Here is a 26,109-nt window from a genome sequence, read left to right on the forward strand (position 1 = left end):
TTCATTCCAAGGGGAGGTAGGGTTTGGGGTCCCCCGGGAAAGGCACATCAGGCGCCTGGTTGAAACGGGCCATCAGGAAGACGCCGAAGGTCCCAAAAATGAAGATGGAGGCCATGACGAGGAAGCAGACGCGGTCGATGACCCGCCCCACCAGGATCCACTCCTCGTTCTCCTGCAGAGAAGCACAACAGGCAAAACAGAAGAAGGCAGACGCTTTAGAAGAGTGTGTGGGGCACGGGGGGGGGGGGTTGCCAGCCTCCAGGCAAGGCCTGGAGATCGCATGGCATTTTGACTGATCTCCAAGCGGAAGCGATCGGCTCCCCTGGAGGAAATGCAAAAAAAACCCCCCACAGGTCCCGATGTAGGATTAAACTGGAATAGCATTAACTCGCCGGAAACGATTTAACTCTCGCACTCAGAACGTGTATCTCCTGATAACTTTTATACAAACAACAGGGGCTTTTTTTTTTTTTTAAGAAAAAGCTCAGCAGGAACTCATTGGCATATTAGGCCACACCCCTGATGTCACCATTGTTTCGCACAGGATTGCTTTTGTAGAAAAGCCCAGTAGGAACTCATTTGCATATTAGGCCACACCCCCTGACACCCCACCCCACCCCACCAGCTGGAACTGCGTTCCCTGTGCGTTCCTGCTCAAAAAAAGCCCTGCAAACAACTGTTAAACCACACCATCTATACAATACTGCCTCGCCTTCTCCTTGAAGAAACTGTGCATCTACTCATTTGCGTATTAGGAACTCATTTGCATATTAGGCCACCACCCTCTGACGTTACCATTGTTTCACACAGGCCTTTTTTTGTAGAGTAAGCCCAGCAGGGACTCATTTGCATAGTAGGCCACACCCCCTGACACCAAGCCAGCCAGAACTGCATTCCTGTGTGTGCCTGCTACAAAAACAGCCCTATGTCTACTGATCAGAAGCTGAAAACTTATGTGCTGTGGCTCCGTGAAGCAGATTTAAAGAGAGGCTAGGTTCAACTGAATCCATGGAAAAGTCTTAGGAGGGCGGTCCCATATTCTCTCTTCTGGATACTTTGGACTCCTTTAACCATTATTGGATCTTCAAAGGTTCAACAGCAGAATACTCAGGAAACATTTAACCCAGAGAAACATTTTTTTTTAATTATTTCCTGATAGGGTTGCCAAATTCCTCCGCTGCTGTGTTGGGGGATGTGTTCATCGTGCGCACGGAGCGATGATGACACTCGGAAGTGATGTCATCACACCAGGGATGCTCTAGGACTCACGATAAAACTCTATGGAGTTTACCACGAGTCCTAGAGCGTCTTCAGCATGATGATGTCACTTTTTTATTTTTATCTAATTTGACGGCGTACTCATTTAATCACACATATCCATCAATAATCCCACAACCCAACAGAACCCCAAACTGAAAATTTGCCTAGAAGATATTGGATTTATATCCTGCCCTCCACTCCGCATTTCAGAGTCTCCGAGCGGCTCATAATCTCCCTCTCTCCCTCTCTCCCTCTCCCTCTCTCCCTCTCCCTCTCTCCCCCACAACAGACACCCTTTGAGGTGGGTGGCGCTGAGAGATCTCTCCCAGAAGCTGCCCTTTCAAAGACAACTCCTGCAAGAGCTACGGCTGACCCAAGGCCGTTCCAGCGGCTGCAAGTGGAGGAGTGGGGAATCAAACCCGGTTCTCCCAGAGAAGAGTCCACACACTTAACCACCAAACTGACCCAAGGCCATTCCAGCAGGTGCAAGTGGAGGAGTGGGGAATCAAACCCGGTTCTCCCAGAGCAGAGTCCGCACACTTCACCACCACACCAAACTAATAGAAATAAAGTGCACAACTGTTATCATCCTGAAACCTTCACCACCACCACCCCCCGCCCCCGGTTTGTGGAAAAATGGACGTCTACAAAAACCAGTCCCTGGTGCCAAAAAGGTCGGGGACCCCTGCTCTCCGAGACACTTACACTGTCAAAGTCGTTTTTCTCTTGCAAGGTCTTGGCAATATGGTTGCAGGCGTCGGCGCAGGCCTGGATCTCCGGCGCGGCGCGGCGCAGGCTGGTGCAAAGCTCTTGAGGGCAGCCGTTCTCCAAGCCCCCTCCTGGGAACGAACAAGCAGGGAGGGCTTGTCACAGATGGAAAGGAAAGCACCAGGGCACAGGAGGTCTTCTCCGGTTTCTGCGTTTGGCGCTAGGAGACCCTGCACCGCTCGTCTCGTGATGCTACGGAAGGATGTTCCCAAAGTGTGGTCCAGAGACCGCCGGTGACATAAAGCCGGGGGTGGAATTCTAGCAGGAGCTCTTTTGCATATTAGGCCACACAACCCCCGATGTAGCCAACCCTCCAAGAGCTGAGAAGGCGCTTTGTTGTAAGCTGTTGGAGGATTGGCTACAACAGGGGTGTGTGGCCTAATAGGCAAAGGGGCTCCTGTTAGAATCCCACCCCTGCACAAAGCCAAAGTCCAGCGGCACCTTTATGACCAACACAAGTTTTTTCCCCAGGGATGAGCTTTCGTGCGCGTTGTTTCGTTGGCCTGAAAGGTGCCGGTGGAGTGGACTCAACGTTCCTTCTAATGTGATTTCAGGAGGTTCCTTTGTGTTCCCTCCAAGTGGACTAGCACAGGGGCAGCCACACTGCAGCTCAGGAGCCACACGTGGCTCTTTCACACACATTAAGTGGCTCTCGAAGCCCCCACCTCCTCATCAGTCAGCTTGGAGAAGGAACTTAAAGTTGTTTTCTTTCCACCTCTCACTCCTCCCTGCCCTCCTTCCTTCCTTCCTCCCTCCCTCCCTTCCCCCCTTTAGTTTGGTGTAGAGAGCCAATTTGGTGTAGTGGTTAAGTGTGCAGATTCTTATCTGGGAGAACCAGGTTTGATTCCCCACTCCTCCACTTGCACCTGCTGGAATGGCCTTGGGTCAGCCATAGCTCCGGCAGAGGTTGTCCTCGAAAGGGCAGCTGCTGTGAGAGCCCTCTCCAGCCCCACCCACCTCACAGGGCGTCTGTTGTGGGGGAGGGAGGGAAAGGAGATTGTGAGCCACTCTGAGACTCTTCGGAGTGGAGGGCGGGATGTAAATCCAATATCTTCATCTACCTCACAGGGTGTCTGTTGGGGGGGAGGAAGGGAAGGGAGATTGTGAGCCCCTCTGAGACTCTTCAGAGTGGAGGGCGGGATATAAATCCAATATCTTCATCTACCTCACAGGGTGTCTGTTGGGGAGGAGGAAGGTAAAGGAGATTGTGAGACGCTCTGAGTCTCTGATTCAGAGAGAAGGGTGGGTTATAAATCTACAGTCTTCTCCCTCCTTCCTTCCTTCCTTCCTTCCTTCCTTCCTTCCTTCCTTCCTTCCTTCCTTCCTTCCTTCCTTCCTTCCTTCCTTCCTTCCTTCCTTCCTTCCTTCCTTCCTTCCTTCCTTCCTTCCTTCCTCCAACACCTGACATTCATGTCTTGTAATTCTCAAACATCTGATGTTTATTCTATGTGGCTCTTACATTAAGCAAGTTTGCCCACCCCTGGACTAGTATATGGGAGACCTGGGTTCAAATCCCCACAGAAGCTTGCTGGTTGACCTTGGGCCATGCACAGCCTTACCTCCCTCACAGGGTACTTGTGAGGATAAAATGGAGGAGAGGAAAATGACATAATGCACTTTGGGTCTCCAGTGGGGTATAAATGAAATGTCAAGACAGTGTGCGACTGCAGTAAAAAAAGGCCAACGCCATGCTGGGGATTATTTGGAAGGGAATTGAAAACAAATCAGCCAGTATCATAACGCCCCTGTATAAATCGACAGTGCGGCCTCAGTTGGAGTACTGTGTGCAATTCTGGTCACAATATTTACAATATTATGCACGGGAAGTAGAGAAAGAAGTACTTTTCTCCCCCTCTCACAATCCAAGAACTTGTGGGCATTCCATGAAATTGCTGAGCAGTCAGGTTAGAACGGATAAAAGGAATTCCTTCTTCACCCAAAGGCTGATTAACACATGGAATTCACTGCCATAGGAGGTGGTGGCAGCTACAGGCATAGCCAGCTTCAAGAGGGGATTGGATAAACATCTGGAGCAGAGGTTCATCAGTGCTATTAGCGTATTGTTGGAACTCTCTGTCTGGGGAAAGTGATGCTAAGTATTCTTGGTGCTTGGGAGGCGCAACAGTGTGAGGACCTCTAGACCTCTTGTCCTAGACCACTGATAGACCTCCTGATGGCACCTGGGTTTTTTGGCCACTGTGTGACACAGAGTGTTGGACTGGACAGGCCACTGGCTTGATCCAATATGGCTTCTCTTATGTTCTTATGAGACACAGAGTGTTGGACTGGATGGGCCATTGGCCTGATCCAACGTGGCTTCTCTTATGTTCTTATGTGACACAGAGTGTTGGACTGGATGGGCCACTGGCCTGATCAAACATGGCTTCTCTTATGTTCTTATGTGACACAGAGTGTTGGACTGGATGGGCCATTGGCCTGATCCAACATGGCTTCTCTTATGTTCTTATGAGACACAGAGTGTTGAACTGGATGGGCCATTGGCCTGATCCAACGTGGTTCCTCTTATGTTCTCAAATGAGCCAACAAACAAACAAGCAAACCAAAAAGGTGAAAGTTGCTCTTCGCTACTCACGGATCTTTGCCAAGAAGGACCTCATCAGCCCGAGGCGCTCCTTCTGCCTTTCAAAGAGGAGCTCACTTCGCGCCTTCCATAGCATGTACTCGTCCGCTTTCGCCATGAGGCCCAATGAGCTCCGTCGCCGGACGAGCCAAGCCTCAGGAGGCTGATTAGGGCGCCGCGTGTGCATGCCCAAGTAATGGGGCAACATGCGCAGGAAAACCTGGGGAGGTGGGATCAGAGAGAAAATGCCAAAGATGACATGGGGGAGGGGGAACTGGGAGAAAGGAAGGCAACAGGCTGACTTATGAAGATCTTTCCACGTGGGCAGCCGTGTTGGTCTGAAGCAGTTGAACCAAGCAGGAGTCAAGTGGCACCTTTAAGACCAACCAAGTTTTATTTAGAACGTAAGCTTTCGTGTGCTCTCTGAGCACACTTCATCAGACGAGGGGATCAGGTATTGTGGGCTGAAATACAAGCAGTTGGTTGATTAAGAGTGCAGACTGGTCAGATTTGTAATTCTGCAATTTCTCTCTCCATTCTGTTGTTGAACCTCAAACAACTCCTCACCCACAACAACACAGCATCTCATCTGAGCGTGGACACCGGTACCTGAACTTGCAATAAACCCAAGTGCCAGCTTTGCTGCCACATACACCCAGACAACGCAATCACTGGGCCTAACAACATTAACTATACCATCGCAGGCTCATTCACTTGTTCATCTCCCAACGTTATATATGCCATTAAATGCTGACAATGCCCTTCTGTACTCTACATAGGGCAAACAGGACAAACCCTATAATAATAATAATCTCTCTCTCTCGGCTTGGCTTCGCGAACGAAGATTTAAGAAGGGTGCAATAGTCCACGTTTGCTGCAGGCTCGCTGGTGGCTGACAAGACCAATGCGGGACAGGCAGGTCCGGCCACAGTGGCTGCAGGGAAAAGTCTGCAGCCAATAATAAAAGTATTATTATTATTAATAATAATAATAATAATAATAATAATAATAATAATAATAATAAACTTTATTTATATCCCGCCCTCCCCGCCTAGGCGGCTCAGGGCGGCTAACAAAGAAGAAACGGATACAAACCTGACATTAGGAATTACAGAACTGAGAAATCTGTGGGAGAACACTTTAACCTTCCAAAGCATTCAATGGGTGACCTCAAGGTAGCTGTCTTACTGCAAATGAACCTCAAGAACAGAATGGAGAGAGAAATTGCTGCATTACAAATTATGATGAAACTTGGCACAAACACCTCTCCAGGACTGAACAGGGATATTGGTTTTTTTTATCTCATTACAGATGCTAAACCGACATTCAGTGAGTATAGCTATACATCCACAGTATTCCAATGTATTTCTCTTTTATAATAGTGTATCAGAATAATGTTTTGTGTTGACGTACTTAAATAAGGGATATTGGCTATTTATCTCATGACATATACTTAACCCATTTTCATTTTATGTAGTCTTGTTTTCTAATGGCAGACTGGAATGATGTTTATAATGTATAGACTGATGTTGATTAGGTGGACTACAACTGGGAAATGCATGTCCTTTTGTGATTCACCTAGATTTGCAGAAACACCCATTGGCAGAGGACTTTATTACCTTTTTATGGCTATCCAGACCAAATGGCCAAGCCACAGTTTTACCATGTGACCAGTCTGCACTCTTAATCAACACACTGCTTGTATTTCAGCCCACAATACCCGATCCCCTCGTCTGATGAAGTGTGCTCAAAGAGCACACGAAAGCTTACGTTCTCAATAAAACTTGGTTGGCCTTAAAGGTGCCACTTGACTCCTGCTTTATGAAGATCTTGTAGGGTTTTCAAGGCAAGAGACATTCAGAGATGGCTGGCCATTGCCTGCCTCTGGGCAGAGATCTTGGTATGCCTCATTGGCCTCCCATCCAAATACTAATCACGGCTGACCCTCCTTGGCTTCTGAGATATGATCATGGTGGGTTATAGAAGGGGCCATCTAGTCCAGGGGTGCCAAATTCATTTGTTATGAGGGCCAGATCTGACATAAATGAGATCTATGGTTTCCCTGGGTTAGTCTGAAGAACTTGGAACTTCAGGAAACTCGTGAGTAAATTGCACCAGTGAGACCACACAAATGTGCGATTGCAAGCTGTTTATTTTGGCTGTGCTCTCTCTCTCTGTATGTGTGTGTGTTTGTGTGTGCTAGAAGATTTTTTAGAAGATAGAAGATATTGGATTTATATCCCGCCCTCCGCTCTGAAGAGTCTCAGAGCGGCTCACAATCTCCTTTCCCTTCCTCCCCCACAACAGACACCCTGTGAGGTGGGTGGGGCTGGAGAGGGCTCTCACAGCAGCTGCCCTTTCAAGGACAACTCCTGCGAGAGCCATGGCTGACCCAAGGCCATTCCAGCAGGTGCAAGTGGAGGAGTGGGGAATCAAACCCGGTTCTCCCAGATAAGAGAGCTATGGTTGACTCAAGGCCATTCCAGCAGGTGCTAGTGGAGGAGTGGGGAATCAAACCCGGTTCTCCCAGATAAGAGTCCACACACTTAACCACTACACCAAACTGGCTCTGCTAGGGTTGCCAAGTCCAATTCAAGAAATATCTGGAGACTTTGCCACTTTGGGGGTGGAGTCAGGAGACATTGGGTGGGACCAGGAGCAAGGTTGTGACAAGCACAATTGAACTCCAAAGGGAGCTCTGGACATCACATTTAAAGGGACCTTTAAATGCTTTCCCTCCACTGGAAATAATGAAGAACAGGGGCACCTTCTTTTGGGGCTCCTAGAGCTTGGCCCCCTCGTCCAATCCTTTTGAAACTTGGAGGGTATTTTGGGGAGCGGCACTGGATGCTATGCTGCAAATTTGATGCCTCTATCTCAAAAAACAGCCCCCAGAGCCCCAGATATCCACGGATCGATTCTCCATTATATCCTATGACAGGAGTGGGGAACGTCCGTCCTGAAGGGCCATTCATGGCCCTCGAGATCACTTGATCTGGCCCCTGGGGATTGCTGGGCTGAGGGTATGTAGTGCTTTTAAAGGTCTGTTAGGGTATGTGGGTGTTTTTAAAGGTTTGCTGAGAGCAGCTGCAGTGTCCTCGTGAAGGGAGGGAGGGAGGGGTGGCAGAGGCGGGGGGTGGGGGTGGGAGCCAGCAAGGAGCAGTTCAATTTGCACTTGATTAACCCAGATGGTGTGGCCTAATATGCTAATATTAGGGGATGTGGTCTAATATGCTAATGAGTTCCTGTTGGGCTTTTTCTACCAAAAAAACCCCTTGGACCTAGGCATTTGCCGTGGCGGTGGGCCGGGTGTGTGTGCATGCCAAATCAGGCTCTCCCCACCTGACTTCAAATAGAAAAACAATTCTTTTCATTAATTTTGCCGGCCTGAATCGTTCTCCTTCGACGGAGCACCGTTTAAGTGGATAATTTTGTATGGCCTACAGCAGGCATGTCCAGCTCCGAACAGGTCGTGATCTATTTTTTCCGGACAAAAGCGCCGGTGATCGACCACCGTGAAAATTAAGTTTCAAATTCGTTTCGAATTAGATTTTAACCCACCGAAGTTGGGTTCCACCGCGCGCCTCCTCCCCCCTTTTACAATGTACCTTCTAGCATTTACTGGTAAGCAAAATAAGCAGAACTCTGGATGGTGCCAAAACCGCACGTGCAGTTCTAAAAGTAAAAATAAGAATTCATCATACTGGCACCAATAATCAAATATCGCCACACCAAACGATCATCAAAAAAAAAACCCCAAACGCCTGTCCAGCAAACCATGAGATCAAGTGGGGCTGGTGATCTACCTCTGACCCCTCCATGATCTACTGGTAGATCACAATCTACTTGTTGGTCATACCTGGCTTACAGGTAGGGTTGCCAATCCCCAGGTGGGGGCAGGGGATCCCCCGGTTTGGAGGCCCTCCCCCCGCTTCAGGGTCGTCAGAAAGCGGGGGGAGGGGAGGGAAATGTCTGCTGGGAACTCTGTTATTCACTGTAGAGATTTATTCCCATAGAAAATCATGGAGAATTGATCTACGGGTATCTGAGGCTCTGGGGGGGCTGTGTTTTGGGATAGAGGCACCAAATTTTCAGTATAGCATCTAGTGCCTCTCCCCAAAATACCCCCCAAGTTTCAAAACGATTGGACCAGGAGGTCCAATTCTATGAGCCCCAAAAGAAGGTGCCCCTATCCTTCATGATTTCCTATGGAAGGAAGGCATTGAAAAGGTATGCCATCCCTTTAAATGTGATGGCCAGACCTCCCTTTGGAGTTCAATTATGCTTGTCACAGCCTTGATCTTGGCTCCACCCCTAATGTCTCCTGGCTCAACCCCCAAAGACTCCTGGCTCCACCCCCCAAAGTCCCCAGATATTTCTTGAATTGGATTTAGCAACCCTACCTACAGGCTCCAGTGAGGCTTACAGGCTCCAGGGAAGCCTGTGTAGGAGTAGCTACAGGGCCTACATTTCCTAACATCCTTTCTGTCCCTCTGATTGGTTGGGCAGCACTTTTGGAGGGAAAACTTGCCCAGAGGGGAAAGTCATGAAAAGGCAAAGCTCCAGACCAGGTTGTTTTGTCAGGAGATGCTGAGCTGGAGGCAGGTTGCAGCCGTCCTCCGAGGAAGGGTGAGTTGCTTTGAAATTAGAAGAAGGGAATGCGTAATTAGTTGCGTCGGAATTTGTGTTTCTTTGTACCAACCTTTACTGTTTTCATATTCACTGTTGCTCTAGAACTTTTTGCAAACCCACGACTCCTTTTGGGTTAGGGTTGCCAAGTCCAATTCAAGAAATATCTGGGGACTTTGGGGGCTGAGCCAGGAGACTTTGGGGGTGGAGCCAGGAGACATTGGGGGCGGAGCCAGGAAAAAGGGTGTGACAAGCATAATTGAACTCCAAGGGAGTTCTGACCATCACATTTAAAGGAGCAGCACACCTTTTAAAATGCCTTTCTTCCATAGGAAATAATGGATAGGGGCACCATCTTTTGGGGCTCATAGAATTGGACCCCCTGGTCCAACCATTTTGAAACTTGGGGGGTATTTTGGGGAGAGGCAGTAGATGTTATACTAAACACTTGGTGTCTCTACCTCAAAAAATAGCCCCCCCAGAGCCCCCAATACCCGCGGATCAATTCCCCATTATTCCCTATGGGAATCGTTCTCCATAGGGAATAATAGAGTGCCCAGTAGACATTTCCCTCCCCCCCCCATGCTTTCTAAAGCGGGGGGAGGGCCTCCAAACCAGGGAATCCCCTGCCCCCTCCCTCTCTCTCTCACACAAATACTTACTGGGTCTTGTTCCTGCAGAACTTGACTTGCTCTGAAAACGAAGGCAAAAGAAAGGGAGGGGCCGTTCTCTCAGGAAACTGTTACTGTCTCTTTCCCATGAAGCCCTTCCTGTTTCCTGCTCAGCCTTCAAGGCACACATTTTAAAAACTGTTTGCAGGTTTCTAAACCTGCAGGAGCTCTAAAACAACAGGATGACTGTGGGGGCGGGGAGAAGCCTGTCAAAACGGGGGATCCCCCGCTGGGACCTGGGGATTGGGAGGCCTATTTTGGGTACGAGCTCACAGGAGCGGAGCTCCGGAACCTCTAACTTTTATTGTGAACCTCTAAATTTTATTGTGCTTTTTCTTTCTTAACTCTCCCCTCCCCCCGCCCCCATACTTGCTTCTGGGCTCCATTGTTCAAACCCCCTGGTGAGAATTTGGCTGAGCTCTTAAGATTTGGCAAACTTTCTAATATTTTCCCCCCACAAAAATGGGAAAACAACCAAAACATATCAAGCAGACAGATCGAAGTCCTCATCATAGGGTTGCCAAGTTCTCTTCATCCCGGAGCGGGGGAACATTCACACAATGACGTAACCCAAAAGTGATGTCATTGCACCGGGGCGCACGGCCACTCTAGGTGTTTCTGGGGAAAAAACTATGGTTTCCCCGGGCGCTCTAGCCGTTTGGGAGGTAGAAACTATGCTACCTATTGTACCATAGAGTTTCCCCTCCCAAATGGCTACAGTTTCTGGGAAAACCATAGAGTTTCCCTGGGAATGCCTAGAGCGGCCACTGTGTGCTGTTGCCTGCACAATGACATCACTTCCGGGTGACATCGCGTCAGCTATATAGGGGGAGGTTTCCCCCGACGGACCGGGGACTTCATCATGCCGGTGTGGCCACATAGGAGACAGTAATTTAAAAAGTATGATGGGAGTAAGTTGGTACAACGGTAGTAGTTTGGAGGGAAAACTTGCCCAGAGGGGTGGAGCATGGGAGGAAACAATAAAAGGCCCCGCTAGAGAGGGAGGGTTGTTCTCACTGGGAATGCTAAACTAGAGAGCGGCCAGCTGGGTGCTCTCGGCCCTCCCAGACAGACCCTTACCCTGGGCTTTTTTAAAAACAGAGAAAGCCCAGCAGGAACTCATTTGCATATTAGTAGGGTTGCCAAGTCCAATTCAAGAAATATCTGGGGACTTTGGGGATGGAGCCAGGAGACTTTGGGGGTGGAGCCAGGAGACATTGGGGGCAGAGCCAGGAGCAAGGGTGTGACAAGCATAATTGAACTCCAAGGGAGTTCTGGCCATCACATTGAAAGGGACAGCACACCTTTTGAAATGCCTTCCTTCCATAGGAAATAATGAAGGATGGGGCACCTTCTTTTGGGACTCATAGAATTGGACCCCCTGGTCCAATCGTTTTGAAACTTGGGAGGTATTTTGAGAAGAGGCACTAGATGCTATACTGAAAATTTGGTGCCTCTACCTCAAAACACAGCCCCCCTAGAGCCTCTGATATCCGCGGATCAATTCCCTAAAACTGCCGGAGATCTAGAGCTGTGGGGGCTGGGGCTTCCCCCGCCGGCTAGCTGGCTGGGGGGCGGGGGGAAACTTGTAAAACCAGGTGATCCCCCGCTGGGACCTGGGGATTGGAAAGCCTACATATTAGGCCACCCCCCCCCCCCCGACCCCCTGTGTTTTTGTGCATTCTTGCTCAAAAAAAGCCCTGTCCTTACCAGAGTGATATTGTAACAAAAGGAAAAACTGTCTTGAAGGAACAACTGTTAATACAATTCTCGGCTTGCCACTCTATATTTTTGAAACAAACAATGCATTATCAGTATTATTAAACAAAAAAAACATTAGACGCCAGATTTTAACAATAATTGGCAAAATTACAATAGAGGGTGGATGTTACATCAACAGCAGTGATGGATTGCCTAGGTAACGATCCATTTCCTTCATCATCTTCAGGCTGCAGTACACTAGATAAAGCCTTGAATTCAATAATTCAGGGGTGGCCAACGGTAGCTCTCCTGATGTTTTTTGCCTACAACTCCCATCAGCCCCAGCCAGCATGGCCAATGGCTGGGGCTGATGGGAGTTGTAGGCAAAAAAACATCAGGAGAGCTACCGTTGGCCACCCCTGCAATAATTGAATACCCAGTATTTCCTTCAAATTTATGTTTAGGACACGCTCCAGCTTTTACAATTGTTGTATAGACAGTTGCAGCTGGAGCCTCAGAGAGCAACAGTCTTCCATTAGGGGTTACCAGGGGTGAAATTCTAGCTGGAGCTCCTTTGCATATTAGGCCACACCCCCTGATGTAGCCAATCCTCCCAAGAGCTTACAAAAAAGAGCCTTGTAAGCTCTTGGAGGACTGGCTACATCAGGGGGGTGTGCCCTAAAATGCAAAGGAGCTCCAGCTAGAATTCCAGCGCCGGAGGTAACCCTTTGTCAGATTCAAAATGTCTATGTGGTTTAGGGCTATTTTTTTGTAGCTGGAACTCCTTTGCATATTAGGCCACACACCCCTGAGCTTACAGGGCTCTTCGTACAGGGCTTACTGTAAGCTCCATGAGGATTGTCTACATCGGGGTGTGTGGCCTAATATGCAAAGGAGTTCCTGCTACAAAAAAACCCCCCGCTGTGGTGGCAGCCAGTAGAAGACCTTCCCTGGTCCCCTGCTTTCAAGAGGGGGGGGACTGATCGCTGTATCCTGGAGATCAGTTGTAATTCCAGGAGATCTCAAGAGATCAGAAAAGCCAGGCCTTTGGGGTGGTTGCCCCCCTCCCCGGTCTGCTGTTCTTTTCAGGAAGCACAGCCGTTGGGGTTGATTAACATTCTGAGTGCTATTAAACTGCAAAGGCCCTGGGTGCCTGTCTGTAGAGAGGAGATAGAGAAATATTTAAAACGAGGGTGTTTTTTTTTTAACAAATACCTGCCGGACACGCTCTGACATGGAGTGGGTGTTGGGAGTCCTCAGAGACACGTTGAGTACAATAACGGCGTTCACGACTATGGCGATGGTGACCACTAGAAGGAAGGTTAAGTACCTGCGGGGAGAAGAAGGAAGCGTCCATCCCAGCTAGGGTTGCCAGCTACAGGCTGGGAAATACCTGAAGGTGTTGATGATGGAGCCAAAAAAGGGTGGGATTTCAGTAGGGTTGCCAGGTCCGACTCAAGAAATATCTGGCGACTTTGGGGGAGGAGCCAGGAGACTTTGGGGGAGGAGCCAGGAGACATTGGGGGTGTGGCCAGGAGCAAGAGTGTGATAAGCATCATTGAACTCCAAAGGGAATTCTCGCCATCGCGTTTCAAGGGACCGCACTCCTTTTAAATGCCTTCTCTCCGTTTGGAATAATGGACAGGGGCACCTTCTTTTGGGGCTCATAGGATTGGACCCCCTGGTCCAATTTTTTTTTGAAACTTGGAGGGTGTTTTGAGGAGAGGCTCAGGATGCTACACTGAAAATCTGGTGCCTCTACCTCAAAAAACAGCCCTCCCAATCCCAGATACCCAGGGATCAATTATCCATTATACTCTATGGAACTCGGTCTCCATAAAGTATAATGGAGTGCCCAGCAGACATTTCCCTCCCCCTCACCGCTTTCTGATGACCCTGAAGCAGGGAGAGGGCCTCCAAACCAGGAGATCCCCTGCCTCCACCTCCATCCCTAGCTGAATAGCACCCAGTGGTCCATCTAGTCCAGCATCCTGTCTCTGGAGGGCCAACAACAGGGCATAAGGAGGCTGAGACCTTCATAAGAACATTAGAAGAGCTCTGCTGGATCAGACCAGTGAGGGTCCATCTAGTCCAGCATCCTGTCTCACACAGTAGCCAACCAGTTCCTCTGGAGGGCCAACAACAGGGCAGAGAGAGTAAGGCCTTCATAAGGACATCAGAAGAGCCCTGCTGGATCAGACCAGTGAGGGTCCATCTAGTCCAGCATTGTGTCTCATACAGTGGCCAACCAGATCCTCGGGATGGCCAACAACAGGGTATAGAGACCAACAGCTTTCTAATAACTCAAGAGCCCTGCTGGATCCAACCAGTGGTCTACCTAGTCCATTTGATAGAGGTTAACAAGATTGTGCATGGGATAGAGAAGGTAGAGAAGGAAGTGCTTTTCTCCCTTTCTCACAATACGAGAACTCATGAGCATTCAATGAAATTGCCGAGCAATCGGGTTAGAACGGATAAAAGGAAGTACTTCTTCACCCAAAGGGTGATTAACATGTCAAATTCACTGCCACAGGAAGTGGTGGCAACTACAAGCATAGACAGCTTCAAGAGGGAATTGGATAAGCATATGGAGCAGAGGTCCATCAGTGGCTATTAGCCACAGCCTATTGTTGGAACTCGGTCTGGGGCAAGTGATGCTCTGTATTCGGTGTTTGGGAGGGGCACAGTGGGAGGGCTTCTAGTGCCCTGACCCCGCTGATGGACCTCGTGATGGCACCTGGTTTTTCTGGCCACTGTATGACACAGAGTGTTGGCCTGGATGGCCATTGGCCTGATCCAGCATGGCTTATATTCTTATGTGACACAGAGTGTTGGACTGGAGGAGCCATTGGCCTGATCCAACATGGCTTCTCTTCTGTTCTTATGTGACACAGAGTGTTGGACTGGATGGGCCACTGGCCTGATCCAACATGGCTTCTCTTATGTTCTCATGTGACACAGAGTGTTGTACTGGGTGGGCCATTGGCCTGATCCAACATGGCTTCTCTTATGTTCTTATGTGACACAGAGTGTTGGACTGGATGGGCCACTGGCCTGATCCAACATGGCTTCTCTTATGTTCTTATGTGACACAGAGTGTTGTACTGGGTGGGCCATTGGCCTGATCCAACATGGCTTCTCTTATGTTCTTATGTGACACAGAGTGTTGGACTGGATGGGCCACTGGCCTGATCCAACATGGCTTCTCTTATGTTCTTATGTGACACAGAGTGTTGTACTGGGTGGGCCATTGGCCTGATCCAACATGGCTTCTCTTATGTGACACAGAGTGTTGGATGGGATGGGCCACTGGCCGGATCCAACATGGCTTCTCTTATGTTCTTATGTGACACAGAGTGTTGTACTGGGTGGGCCATTGGCCTGATCCAACATGGCTTCTCTTATGTGACACAGAGTGTTGGATGGGATGGGCCACTGGCCGGATCCAACATGGCTTCTCTTATGTTCTTATGTGACACAGAGTGTTTGGACTGGATGGGCCATTGGCCTGATCCAACATGGCTTCTCTTATGTTCTTATGTGACACAGAGTGTTGGACTGGATGGGCCATTGGCCTGATCCAACATGGCTTCTCTTATGTTCTTATGTGACACAGAGTGTTGGCCTGGATGGGCCATTGGCCTGATCCAAAATGGCTTCTCTTATGTTCTTATGTGACACAGAGGGTTGGACTGGATGGGCCACTGGCCTGATCCAACATGGCTTCTCTTACGTTCTTAGTCCAACATCCTGTCTCACACAAAGGCCAACCAGTTCTTCTGGAAGGCCAAGCACAGGGCCTTCCCCTAATGTTTCCTTCCTGGAACTGGGATTCAGAATTTTGCTGCCTCTTAATATGGAAGTCCCATTTAGGTTCCATGGCTAGTAGCCACTGATAGATCTCTCCTTCACAAATCTGTCTAATCCTCTTTTAAAGCTGTCTGTGCCTGCGGCCATCACTACATTCTCTGGCAGTGAATTCCACATAGGTGTAATTCCAGGAGAACTCCGGGTCCCACCTGGAGGTTGGCATCCTTCCACAGGTGCATAGATGAATGGCAGCAGGGCTCTTTTTCTAGCAGGAGCTCCTCTGCATATCAGGCCATGCCCCCCCCTGATGTAGCCAATCGTCCAAGCGCTTAGAGGGCTCTTAGTGCAGGGCCTACTGTAAGCTCCAGGAGGATTGGCTACGTCAGGGGCGTGGCCTGATATGCAGAGGAGCTCCTGCTAGAAAAAAAGCCCTGAATGGCGGGCAAACGTGCAAATACAAACGGTTGATCTTATTGTGGCTTGGCTTTCCATTTCAGGAGGCGTCAGGCAATAAACCTCCCAATTTGTCAGCCATCCAGCAGTGTCCCACGTTAAATGCCATTCTAGCTCTCTCTCTCTCTCTCTCTCAGACATAAAACCCAGCTCCGTCAACTATCAGATACTTTAAGGTTCCAATCCCCTCGCATGCTGGCTGTTAAATTCTGACAAATACTGTTTCGTTGCCAACTATGAAACCGAATGAAGGCCGAATCCCGCTTTGGGACAGCCAACAGTGTCCGATAGCAAACAAACAACTGCCAACTGTCTAACTAATAGCTTAGCCATGACATGCACGTCTTTAGCGAATTCTTTCAAACAGCCGTTCTCGGATATCAAACGGCACAGGATGTCAAAGACCGTCGCCAGATAGTCCAAGAATATTTAGCTAATACATCAGCAGACAATGGCTACGTTTTCAATAAGAACATAAGAGAAGCCATGTTAGATCAGGCCAATGGCCCATCCAGTCCAACACTCTGTGTCACACAGTGGCAAAAAATGCTTGTGGCCGCCACCACCTCCTGTGGCAGTGAATTCCACATGTTAATCACCCTTTGGGTGAAGAAGTACTTCCTTTTATCCGTTTTAACCTGTCTGCTCAGCAATTTCATCGAATGCCCATGAATTCTTGTATTGTGAGAAAGGGAGAAAAGTACTTCTTTCTCTACTTTCTCCATCCCATGCATTATCTTGTAAACCTCTATCATGTCACCCCGCAGTCAACGTTTCTTCAAGCTAAAGAGTCCCAAGCGTTTCAACCTTTCTTCATAGGGAAAGTGTTCCAGCCCTTTAATCATTCTAGTTGCCCTTTTCTGCACTTTCTCCAATGCTATAATAAACCTTTTGATGTGCGGCGACCAGAATGCACACAGTACTCCAAATGAGACCGCACCATCGATTTATACAGGGGCATTATGGTACTGGCTGATTTGTTTTCAATTCCCTTCCTAATAATTCCCAGCATGGCGTTGGCCTTTTTTATTGCAAACGCACACTGTCTTGACATTTTCAGTGAGTTATCTACCACGACCCCAAGATCTCTCTCTTGGTCAGTCTCTGCCAGTTCACACCCCATCAACTTGTATTTGTAGCTGGGATTCTTGGCCCCAAAATGAGGTGTCAACCTCTGTGTGGACTGCTTCACTTCACACTGCGGGGGGGGGGGGAGGCTTAGATGATGGAACATCCCCTTCAAACATCCACAGTATTTGCCTCATTAATGGCAGGGTAAGAAGTCTTGGGGCAGGGAAGAAGATGACCGTAGATTTATACCCCGCCCTTCTCTCTGAATCAGAGTCTAAGAGCAGTTAACAATCTCCTTTATCTTCCTCCCCCACAACAGACACCCTGTGAGGTGGGCGGGGCTGAGAAAGCTCTGACAGAAGCTGCCCTTTCAGGGACAGCTCTGCGAGAACTACGGCTGACCCAAGGCCATTCCTGCAGCTGCAAGTGAAGGAGTGGGGAATCAAACCCGGCTCTCTCAGATAAGAGTCTGCACACTTAACCACTACACCAAACTGGCCCTCAAGGAGGCTTCAGCATGTCCTCTCCACGCTCCTTGGAGATTTGGGAAATTCCTAGAGTGTCATCATAACAACTTCTGGGTATAACCAGAAGAAATGGCGCAATGCCATATGATGTCACTTCCCACTCCCTATTTTTGGCCCTGCTGGAGAGAAGATCAAAGGTGAGAGCTGGAACTGAGATATTACTCGTCATGATGAGCCATTTGCTAAGGCTAGATGGGAGACCCTGATGGGAAATGCTTACTTTCCGATGAGCGGCACCCCCTGGGACGTCTCGGGGACTTTCTTTGCAATCAGGAAGAGGAAGACAGTCTGGGCAAGAAGGACATTAATGGATACGGTGCACTTCTGGCCGCCAGCTGCAGAGAGATGAAAAGGAAGAAACGGATGATGGGGAGTTCCCATCCTCTACAGGGATTGAAACGAGCTAGGAGAGAACAGAAGAAGAAGAAGATGACGATATTGGATTTATACCCCACCCCACCCTTCACTCTGAATTTCAGAGTCTCAGAATGGCTCACAATCTCCTTTACCTTCCTCCCCCATAACAGACACCCCGTGAGGTGGGTGGGGCTGAGAGAGCTCTCCCAGAAGCTGCCCTTTCAAGGACAGCTCTGTGAGAGCTATATCTGACCCAAGGCCATCCCGGCAGGTGCAGGTGGAGGAGTGGGGAATCAAACCTGTTTATCCCAGACAACAGTCCCCAACACTTTACCACTGCACCAAACCGAAGGGGAGAAGTCTGGATCAGCGAAGGCAGTCTCACAGTCGTTTATGCCGTACATATTATCTGCAGTCTCACAGTCGCTTATGCCATACATATTATCTGCAGTCTCACAGTCGCTTATGCCATACATATTATCTGCAGTCATTTTGTAGAAAGATAGGTGGTGGAGCTCATCCAGGGATTGTTCTGCAGCTGCACCTACTCTTCAATGGACAAGGAGGTGGAACTCTAAGAAGGAGGAGGTAGAACTCTCAGAAAGGTTCAGGAGCTGTGCTCCTGTGAGCTCCCACCGAATCTGAGGCCTACCTCATCATCATCATCGTCATATTATTATTATTGTTTTATTTGTTTACTATGTCTATGCTCTGTTTTCCTCCTGAATGAGGACCCAAAGCGGCTTATATTCTTCTCTCCTTCATTTTATCCTCACAATAACTCTGTGAGGTAGGTTAGGCAGAGAGCGTGTGACCGGCCCAAGGTCACTCAGCAAGCTTCCATTGCAGAGTGGGGATTCAGACCTGGCTTTCCTGATTCCAGTCCAGCACTCTTTACGCCATGGTGGCTCTCACATATGAACACCCAGTTCCTCACAGGCCTCCCTCTTAGACACACTACAGCCTCCAAGTTGTTTAATAGTCACCTATCGCTCCCCGGGGAATTCTGGGAAATGCAGTTTTGCAAGCAGCAAGTTTGGGAAATGCCCAGAGATTTAGGGGGTGGAGCCTGAGGAGGGTGGGGTTTGGGGAGGGGAGGGGCTTCGGCGGGGGACAATGCCACACAGTCCACCTTCCAAAGTGGCTGTTTTATCCAGTTGAGCTAATGTCTGTTGCCTGGAGATCAGTCGTAATAGCAGGATGTCTCCAGCCACCACCTGGAGGTTGGCAAGCCTTGTTGGGGCAGGCGTTTTGGCAAATCGCAAGCCCCCTCCTTCACCAAAGATTCTGCACATGAAGCTGTGACAGCTAAACTAGTAGAAAACCAGTACAAGTTTTCCATGGAGACGGACCCAAAGAAACCCTTACAACAAGCACCTTCCTTTGGGATACCATGGCAACATAGGGTTGCCTGGCAACCAGCAGAGGATGCGGGGTATTGTTTCCAGGTTGGGAAATGGGATGGAGCTTGGTTAGGACAGGGACCTCAGTGGGGTACAATGCTCTATAGTCCACCCTCCAAAGCATCCATTTTCTCCAAATTAATTGATCTCTGTTGTCTGGAGATGAGCTGTAATTCTAGGAGATCCCCGGGCCCCACAAATACTAGGACTGCCAAGTTCCCTGTCCGAGCGGGGATTCCCCCGCCCGGGAGCTTCCCAACCTGCTGGCCCGCATTGTCAACGCGCCGGCAGCATCGGGCACTGGCCACTCTAGGAGCTTCCGGGAAAACTCTATGGTTTCCCCGGAAGCTCTAGCAATTTGGGAGAGAAAACTCTACGGCACCTATTGTATCAGGCGACGGTGACATCGGGAGAAGATCACAAACAGTTCCCCACTAGAGGCTGCGGGGGACTTGGCAACCCTACCGAATACTGACCTTTGGCCGGCAGGAAGTAGACCAGCACAGCGACAGAGGAAATGAGGACACAGGGGATGATGATGTTGATGATGTAGAAGAGCGGCTTCCTCTGGATGATTAGGAAAAAGATGATCTGCTGGTAGCTAATGTCGTCCGGCGTGAAGCGCTTGGCGTTCACTATCTTCTTGGCCGGGCGGTGCTTAATGGCCCATTCCCCATTCTCTGTGGGAAGACAAGGTCACATGGACATGAGAGAAGCCATCTTTGCAGGGCACATGGCAGGTTCACTACGGGCAGGGGTGGAATTCTAGCAGGAGCTCCTTTGCATATCAGGCCACACACCCCTGATGTAGCCAATCCTCCAAGAGCTTACAAAAAAGAGCCTTGTAAGCTCCAGGAGGATTGGCTACATCAGGGGTGTGTGGCCTAATACGCAAAGGAGCTCCTGCTAGAATTCCACCCCTGCTATGGAGCACAACTGAATTCTAGATAGGGTTGCCAGGTTCAATTCAAGAAGTATCTGGGGACTCTGGGGGTGGAGCCAGGAGACTTTGGGGGTGGAGCCAGGTGCAAGGTTGTGACAAGCATAATTGAACTCCAAAGGGAGTCCTGGCCATCACATTTAAAGGGACTGCATGCCTTTTAAACCCCTTCCCTCCATTTGGAAAGAATGGAGGATAGGGACAGCTTCTTTCGGGACTCATAGAATTGGACCACCTGGTCCAATCTTTTTGAAATTTGGGGGGTTTTTTTTAGGAGAGCTACCAGATGCTATGCTGAAAATTTGGGGTCTCTACCTCAGAAAACAATCCCCCAGGGGCTTCCGGGGAGGAAAATGGCGAGCTGAGTTGTCTCTCGTAACGGGAGCAAGCTGAAGGTCTTGTTCGGGGTAGTGGAGGGCAAACCAAAGCCCACTGCCTACCTTTCTTAGTGAGAGAAAGGTCCAAGACTTGCACTAAAAACTTTAGAAGAGATTTACCTTGGCTGAAAAGGAGCTTTGGAGAAGGGTCCTTTGAGGCTTTGAGGAGTCTCAGAAGTTTGCAAAATTATCGTCTGCAAGATCTCTCAGAGCCATTGATTTGGCATAAGCTCGTCACGATCCTAACCTTCTGGGACATTTTTAAACAACTAAAGTCTTGGAAGACCAGTGGAACTTGGATAAACAGAGGAAAAAAGGTACAGAAACTCTTCTTTCACTCCGGAGCTATTTACAGACTAAAGAGACGTTTTAAAGGTGGAAATAAGGGGAAAATATAAAACTTGCAAGTAGAAGAAGGGAAGGGTGAAGTTTGGACTATTTTGACATAAAAGACAGTGTTAAAAACTGCTAAAAATTGAAGAGAAATCATTGTTGTGTCTACTTACGATTTGTGGAATGTAAACAACCATACTGCGCAGGAATATACTGGAACAGTCCTCTAACTCTACTGAGCAAGACAGGAAGTGCGTCAAGCAATCTATAAGGTTGAAGGTGACAGAGACAGGAAGCAGTAAAGAAAAAAGCCTACTCTACATCATAGAGAAACATCGGCAGCCATTGCTGGGAGGTCCAATTTAAAACATCGTTTTAAAAAGATTTGGGACTTTAAAAAGTGACAGAAACGACAGGGAAAAGGGTAAGAAGATAAGAACTATTGACTACATTATTGGTGGGCTCCTGGGGTGATTTTAAAAGGGGAAAAAAAATCTTTAAAAGGAGAAAAAATCGCGGCCGCCATTTTGGATTTTTTAAAGACTTTTTTGTTAAATATCTTTGCTTTGGGGGCTCAGAAACCAGCGAAATTGGGCTTGCTGGAAAGGGCAAGCCCTGCTCTATTGAACCTGACTGTCAGATTTTAAATTGGTGAGGTCAAAAATTTCGTCATTTTTTTAAAGGGGAAAAATTCTTCAAAAATTTATATCTGGGCCTGGGAAGCTCAGAAGAAAACAGAACAAAGTTTAATTGAGAGAGAAAATTTAGACCTTCTGAACTTGGTAGTCAAACTTGCAAATTGTGCGACGGAAATTTTTGGTATTTTAATTGCATCCCCCTTGCTCTTTGCTTAAATGTCAGAGCCCAGGCAGCTCCGAACAAGAGCCCTTTCATTAGAAAAAATGCAAGACCAAATGGAGGCTATGGAAGCCAGGATTATGAAAGGAGTTAAGAAAATGATGGAAGAGTTGAAGGAAGAACTTACTACAGTGATTAAAAAAGAAGTGGATGACCTCAAAAACCAAATTGGGAAAATAGACAAGAAAGTACAGGAGGTGGAGGAGAAAGTTAAAACACATGATACCACCTTGCTGAAAGTACAAGAAAAAGTGACGATTCACGACTGCAAATTAATGGAAAATCAGCTACGTTTGAGAGGAGTACCTGAGGAAGAGAATGATGATTTGAAAGGATATATAACAAACATAATCGCAGAATTCTTAGAAGAAGACCCTGATAAGACTAAAAGCATGTATGATCACATGTATAGAGTCAACTCGTTATATGCCAAAAAAAATAACTTACCAAGAGATGTGGTTGTAAGATTCATGACAAAGGAAATGGTGGGAAGGATTATGAAGAGAAACTTTGAACAATCATTGATAGTAAGAGGTAGCAGAGTGAGAATTATGAAGGAGCTACCGAAAGAAGTGATAAATGACAGGAGAACATATAAAAAGTTGACAGAAAAATTGAAAGACAATGGCACAAGGTATAGATGGATAATCCCCGAGGGTGTGAGCTTTGAACTTCAGGGGAAGAGAGTCACGATCACAAATGCCCGAGAACTGAGGAGATTTTTTGAAGAAAATAAAGAATTTGCACCATGATGGATTACAAACTATTGTCTTGGAATGTTAATGGACTAAATTCACCACAAAAAAGAAGGGCAACTTTTCATTGGATTAAAAAGCAAAATTGTAATATAATTTGTTTGCAAGAAGTCCACATTAAACAAAAGGATTATAAATTTTTATGGAACAAACAATTGGGAAGGGAATTTTTTTCGTTAGCTGACCAGAAAAAAAGGGGAGTAGTTTTTTATATTAAACAAGACCTGGAGCCAAAATTGGTATTTAAAGATAAGGATGGAAGATTTGTAGCAGTGGAAATAACATCAAATGGGAAAAAAACGCTGTTATTGGGACTATATGCACCTAATGGTGCAAAAGATGTTTTTTTTAAAGACATTACACAACAACTAGATGAGTTGACCTACGATCAAATACTCTTAATGGGAGATTTTAATGGAACAGTTGAGAACTCATTGGATAGATCCGGAGGGAAAAAAAATAGTGGAAAAGAAGGAAAATTGCCAAAGTCTTTTTTTGAATTAGTAAAACAGGAAAATTTGGAGGACATATGGAGAAAGTTTAACCCTGAAGTGCGGGACTATACTTTTTTTTCTGCAAGACATAAGACATTTTCTAGAATTGACATGCTATGGGGAACCAGAGATTTAGGCCTCATAACAAGAAAGATAGAGATTTTGCCTAAAATTGGCACTGACCATAACCCAATAATGTGGATTACAAAACTGTCCAAAAGATTGAGAAGATGGAGATTGAATGAAGACTTGCTACAGAACAAAGAAACAGTGACTTTCCTAGGAAAAGAAACTAAAGAATTTTTCCAAGTGAATGATAAAGAAGATATCGATTTTCAGACGGTCTGGGATGCTTATAAAGCAGTAATGAGAGGGTTGCTGATTACTTTGAACAATAAAGATAAAAGGGAAAAAGAAAAGCAACTACTGGATATTCAAAATGAAATAAAGAAAAAAGAAAGAGAGCTGAGGAAAAGACCAGGGAAAAAGAAAATTCTAAGGGAAATTTCAATATTGCAAACTCAACTAAGACATTTATTAAACAAAGAAGTAGAATGGAATTTGAAAAGGCTCCAGCAAAAATCGTTTGAAGGAGCAAATAAGACGGGGAAATACTTGGCGTGGCAGCTGAAAAAAAAGAGGGAAAATAAAATAATTAATAGAATTGTGATAGATGAAAGAGACGTAGTTACTCAAGAGGGAATAAAAAGAGAATTTTTTAAGTATTATGCCAAGCTGTTTAAAGGTGCTGAAGTAAAGAGAAAAAAGATAGATGAATATCTACAGAAAATAAAAATTGAGCCATTAACTGAGAATATGAGAAAAATTTTGAATGACCCAATTGAAAAAATAGAAATTGAGGCAGCAATCAACGTGATGAAAAATGATAAAGCTCCCGGGCCAGACGGTTATACAGCCAAGTATTTTAAAATGTTTAAAGATGAATTAATACCAAAATTACAGAAGCTGATGAATGCAATAAGAGTCAAAGGGAAGGTACCAAATACATGGAAAGAAGCTGTTATTTCTTTGATACCTAAAGAAGAAAGAGATGTTACAAATGTGAAAAATTACAGACCAATTTCACTTTTGAACAATGATTATAAAATATTTACAAGAATTCTGGCAGAACGTCTTAAGCAATATTTGATAAATTTTATAAAAGAGGACCAAGCCGGTTTTCTTCCCAAAAGACAAATAAGAGACAATATTAGAACTGTTGTAAATATTGTAGAATATTATGAAAGACATCCAGAAAAGGAAGTAGCGCTATTCTTTGCGGATGCAGAAAAAGCATTTGACAATTTAAATTGGGACTTTATGTTTGCAGTGATGGAAAAAATGGAGCTTGGAGAAAGTTTTATAAGAATGATAAAGGCAATATATTCTGAACAAAGTGCAAGGCTGTGCATCAACGCAGATCTTACAGATGAAATGAAAATTAGTAAAGGTACCAGACAAGGCTGCCCGCTTTCGCCATTGCTGTTTATAATGACTCTTGAAATTTTACTAATGCAGATTCAAGAAGAAAAAGATTTAGAAGGACTACAAATAAAAGGATTTACCTATAAATACAGAGCATTTGCAGATGATATAATGTTTATAAATGAAAATCCTTTACAAGTTACACCTTTGTTGTTAATGAGAATACAAGAGTTTGGGGAGTTGGCGGGACTTTATATAAACAAAGAAAAATCAAAAATCTTATGTAAGAATATGCAGAAAAATAGACAACAATAACTACAAAGACTAACGGGTTGTGAAGTTACCTCTAAGGTAAAATACCTAGGGGTAGAGATAACAATGAAAAATATTGATTTGTTTAAGAACAATTATGAAAAGCTATGGCGTAAAATAGAAGAAGATATGCTAAAGTGGAACAAGCTCAATTTGTCACTGTTGGGTAGAATAGCTGCAGTAAAAATGAATATTTTACCAAGGATTATGTATCTGTTTCAAACCATCCCCATTGTGAAAGATGCTAAGCAATTTGATAAATGGCGAAGAAAAATTTCGGAATTCGTGTGGGCCGGGAGGAAACCTAGAATTAAAATGAAAGTCCTGATAGATGCGAAAGAGAGAGGTGGATTCCAATTACCAGATTTGAAACTGTATCATGAAGCAATTTGTTTAGTATGGTTAAAAGAATGGATAACGTTATTAAATAAAAAACTTCTAATGTTAGAAGGCCATGGAAAAAAATTCGGCTGGCATGCATATTTGTACTATGAAAAAAAGAAGATGGACGGTCTTTTCTCTCACCATTATATAAGGAGTAGCTTATTAAATGTGTGGATAAAGTACAAGAAATATGGTGATGAGAGGAGACCTTTATGGATAGTGCCGGCTGAAGTGATAAAGTTAACGGCCAAAACAGTCAAGGAAAAACAACTATCATACAACCAGTTACTAAAAATACAAAGCGGGAAAATAGAATTGAAAACTGCAGAAGAACTAAACTATAAATATGATTGGTTTCAAATGCAACAAATAAAAAGTTTGATGGAGAATGATATCAAAGCTGAAGGAATAAGGAAAGAACAAACAGAAATGGAAAGAGTTCTGCTTGGAGATAATGAGAAATTAATTTCAAAAGTGTACAAATTACTTTTACAATGGGCTACAGAAGATGAAGTAGTGAAATCTCAAATGATAAAATGGGCAATTAATGTAAATAAAGAAATAAAGATGGAATCTTGGGAATATCTGTGGAAAAATTCCATGAAACTCGCAACATGTCATAGTATTAAAGAGAACTGTTTTAAGATGATGTATAGATGGTATATGACTCCAAAAAAATTAGCAAAGATGAACAATAAGATGCCAGATAGGTGCTGGAAATGTAAAAAGCATGAAGGTTCTTTCTACCATATGTGGTGGACTTGTGAAAGAGCTAAAATGTTTTGGCAAATGATTCAACAAGAGATATCTAAGATCCTGGGATATGAATTCAATAAAGAGGCAGAGACTTTTCTGCTGGGATTACAAATGGAAAAATTTCCAAAAGAAGATAGAACATTAATATGGTACTTGCTCTCAGCTGCTAGGACATTGTATGCGCAGTTGTGGAAGCAAGAAAAAATACCAGAAAAATGGGACTGGATTATGAAAGTTATGTCAT

The 26,109-nt window shown here is 46.2% G+C and overlaps 1 protein-coding gene across 1 annotated transcript in view; it reads right to left on the reverse strand.

The window, feature by feature from the left end:
* LOC132573425 (acetylcholine receptor subunit gamma-like) overlaps positions 1–26,109 on the reverse strand; it is a 46,453-nt gene continuing 20,344 nt past the window's right edge. Inside the window, exons 7-12 of the mRNA XM_060240924.1 lie at positions 19,708–19,911; positions 17,692–17,806; positions 12,826–12,940; positions 4,622–4,829; positions 1,966–2,099; positions 1–172 (exon numbers count right to left, since the gene is read on the reverse strand). Of these exons, the coding sequence (XP_060096907.1) occupies positions 2–172; positions 1,966–2,099; positions 4,622–4,829; positions 12,826–12,940; positions 17,692–17,806; positions 19,708–19,911 (947 nt within the window). The 3' untranslated portion in view covers position 1. The remainder of the gene's footprint in view (positions 173–1,965; positions 2,100–4,621; positions 4,830–12,825; positions 12,941–17,691; positions 17,807–19,707; positions 19,912–26,109) is intronic.

Source organism: Heteronotia binoei, chromosome 6, assembly GCF_032191835.1.
Source record: "Heteronotia binoei isolate CCM8104 ecotype False Entrance Well chromosome 6, APGP_CSIRO_Hbin_v1, whole genome shotgun sequence".
Taxonomy (NCBI): Eukaryota; Metazoa; Chordata; class Lepidosauria; order Squamata; family Gekkonidae; genus Heteronotia; species Heteronotia binoei.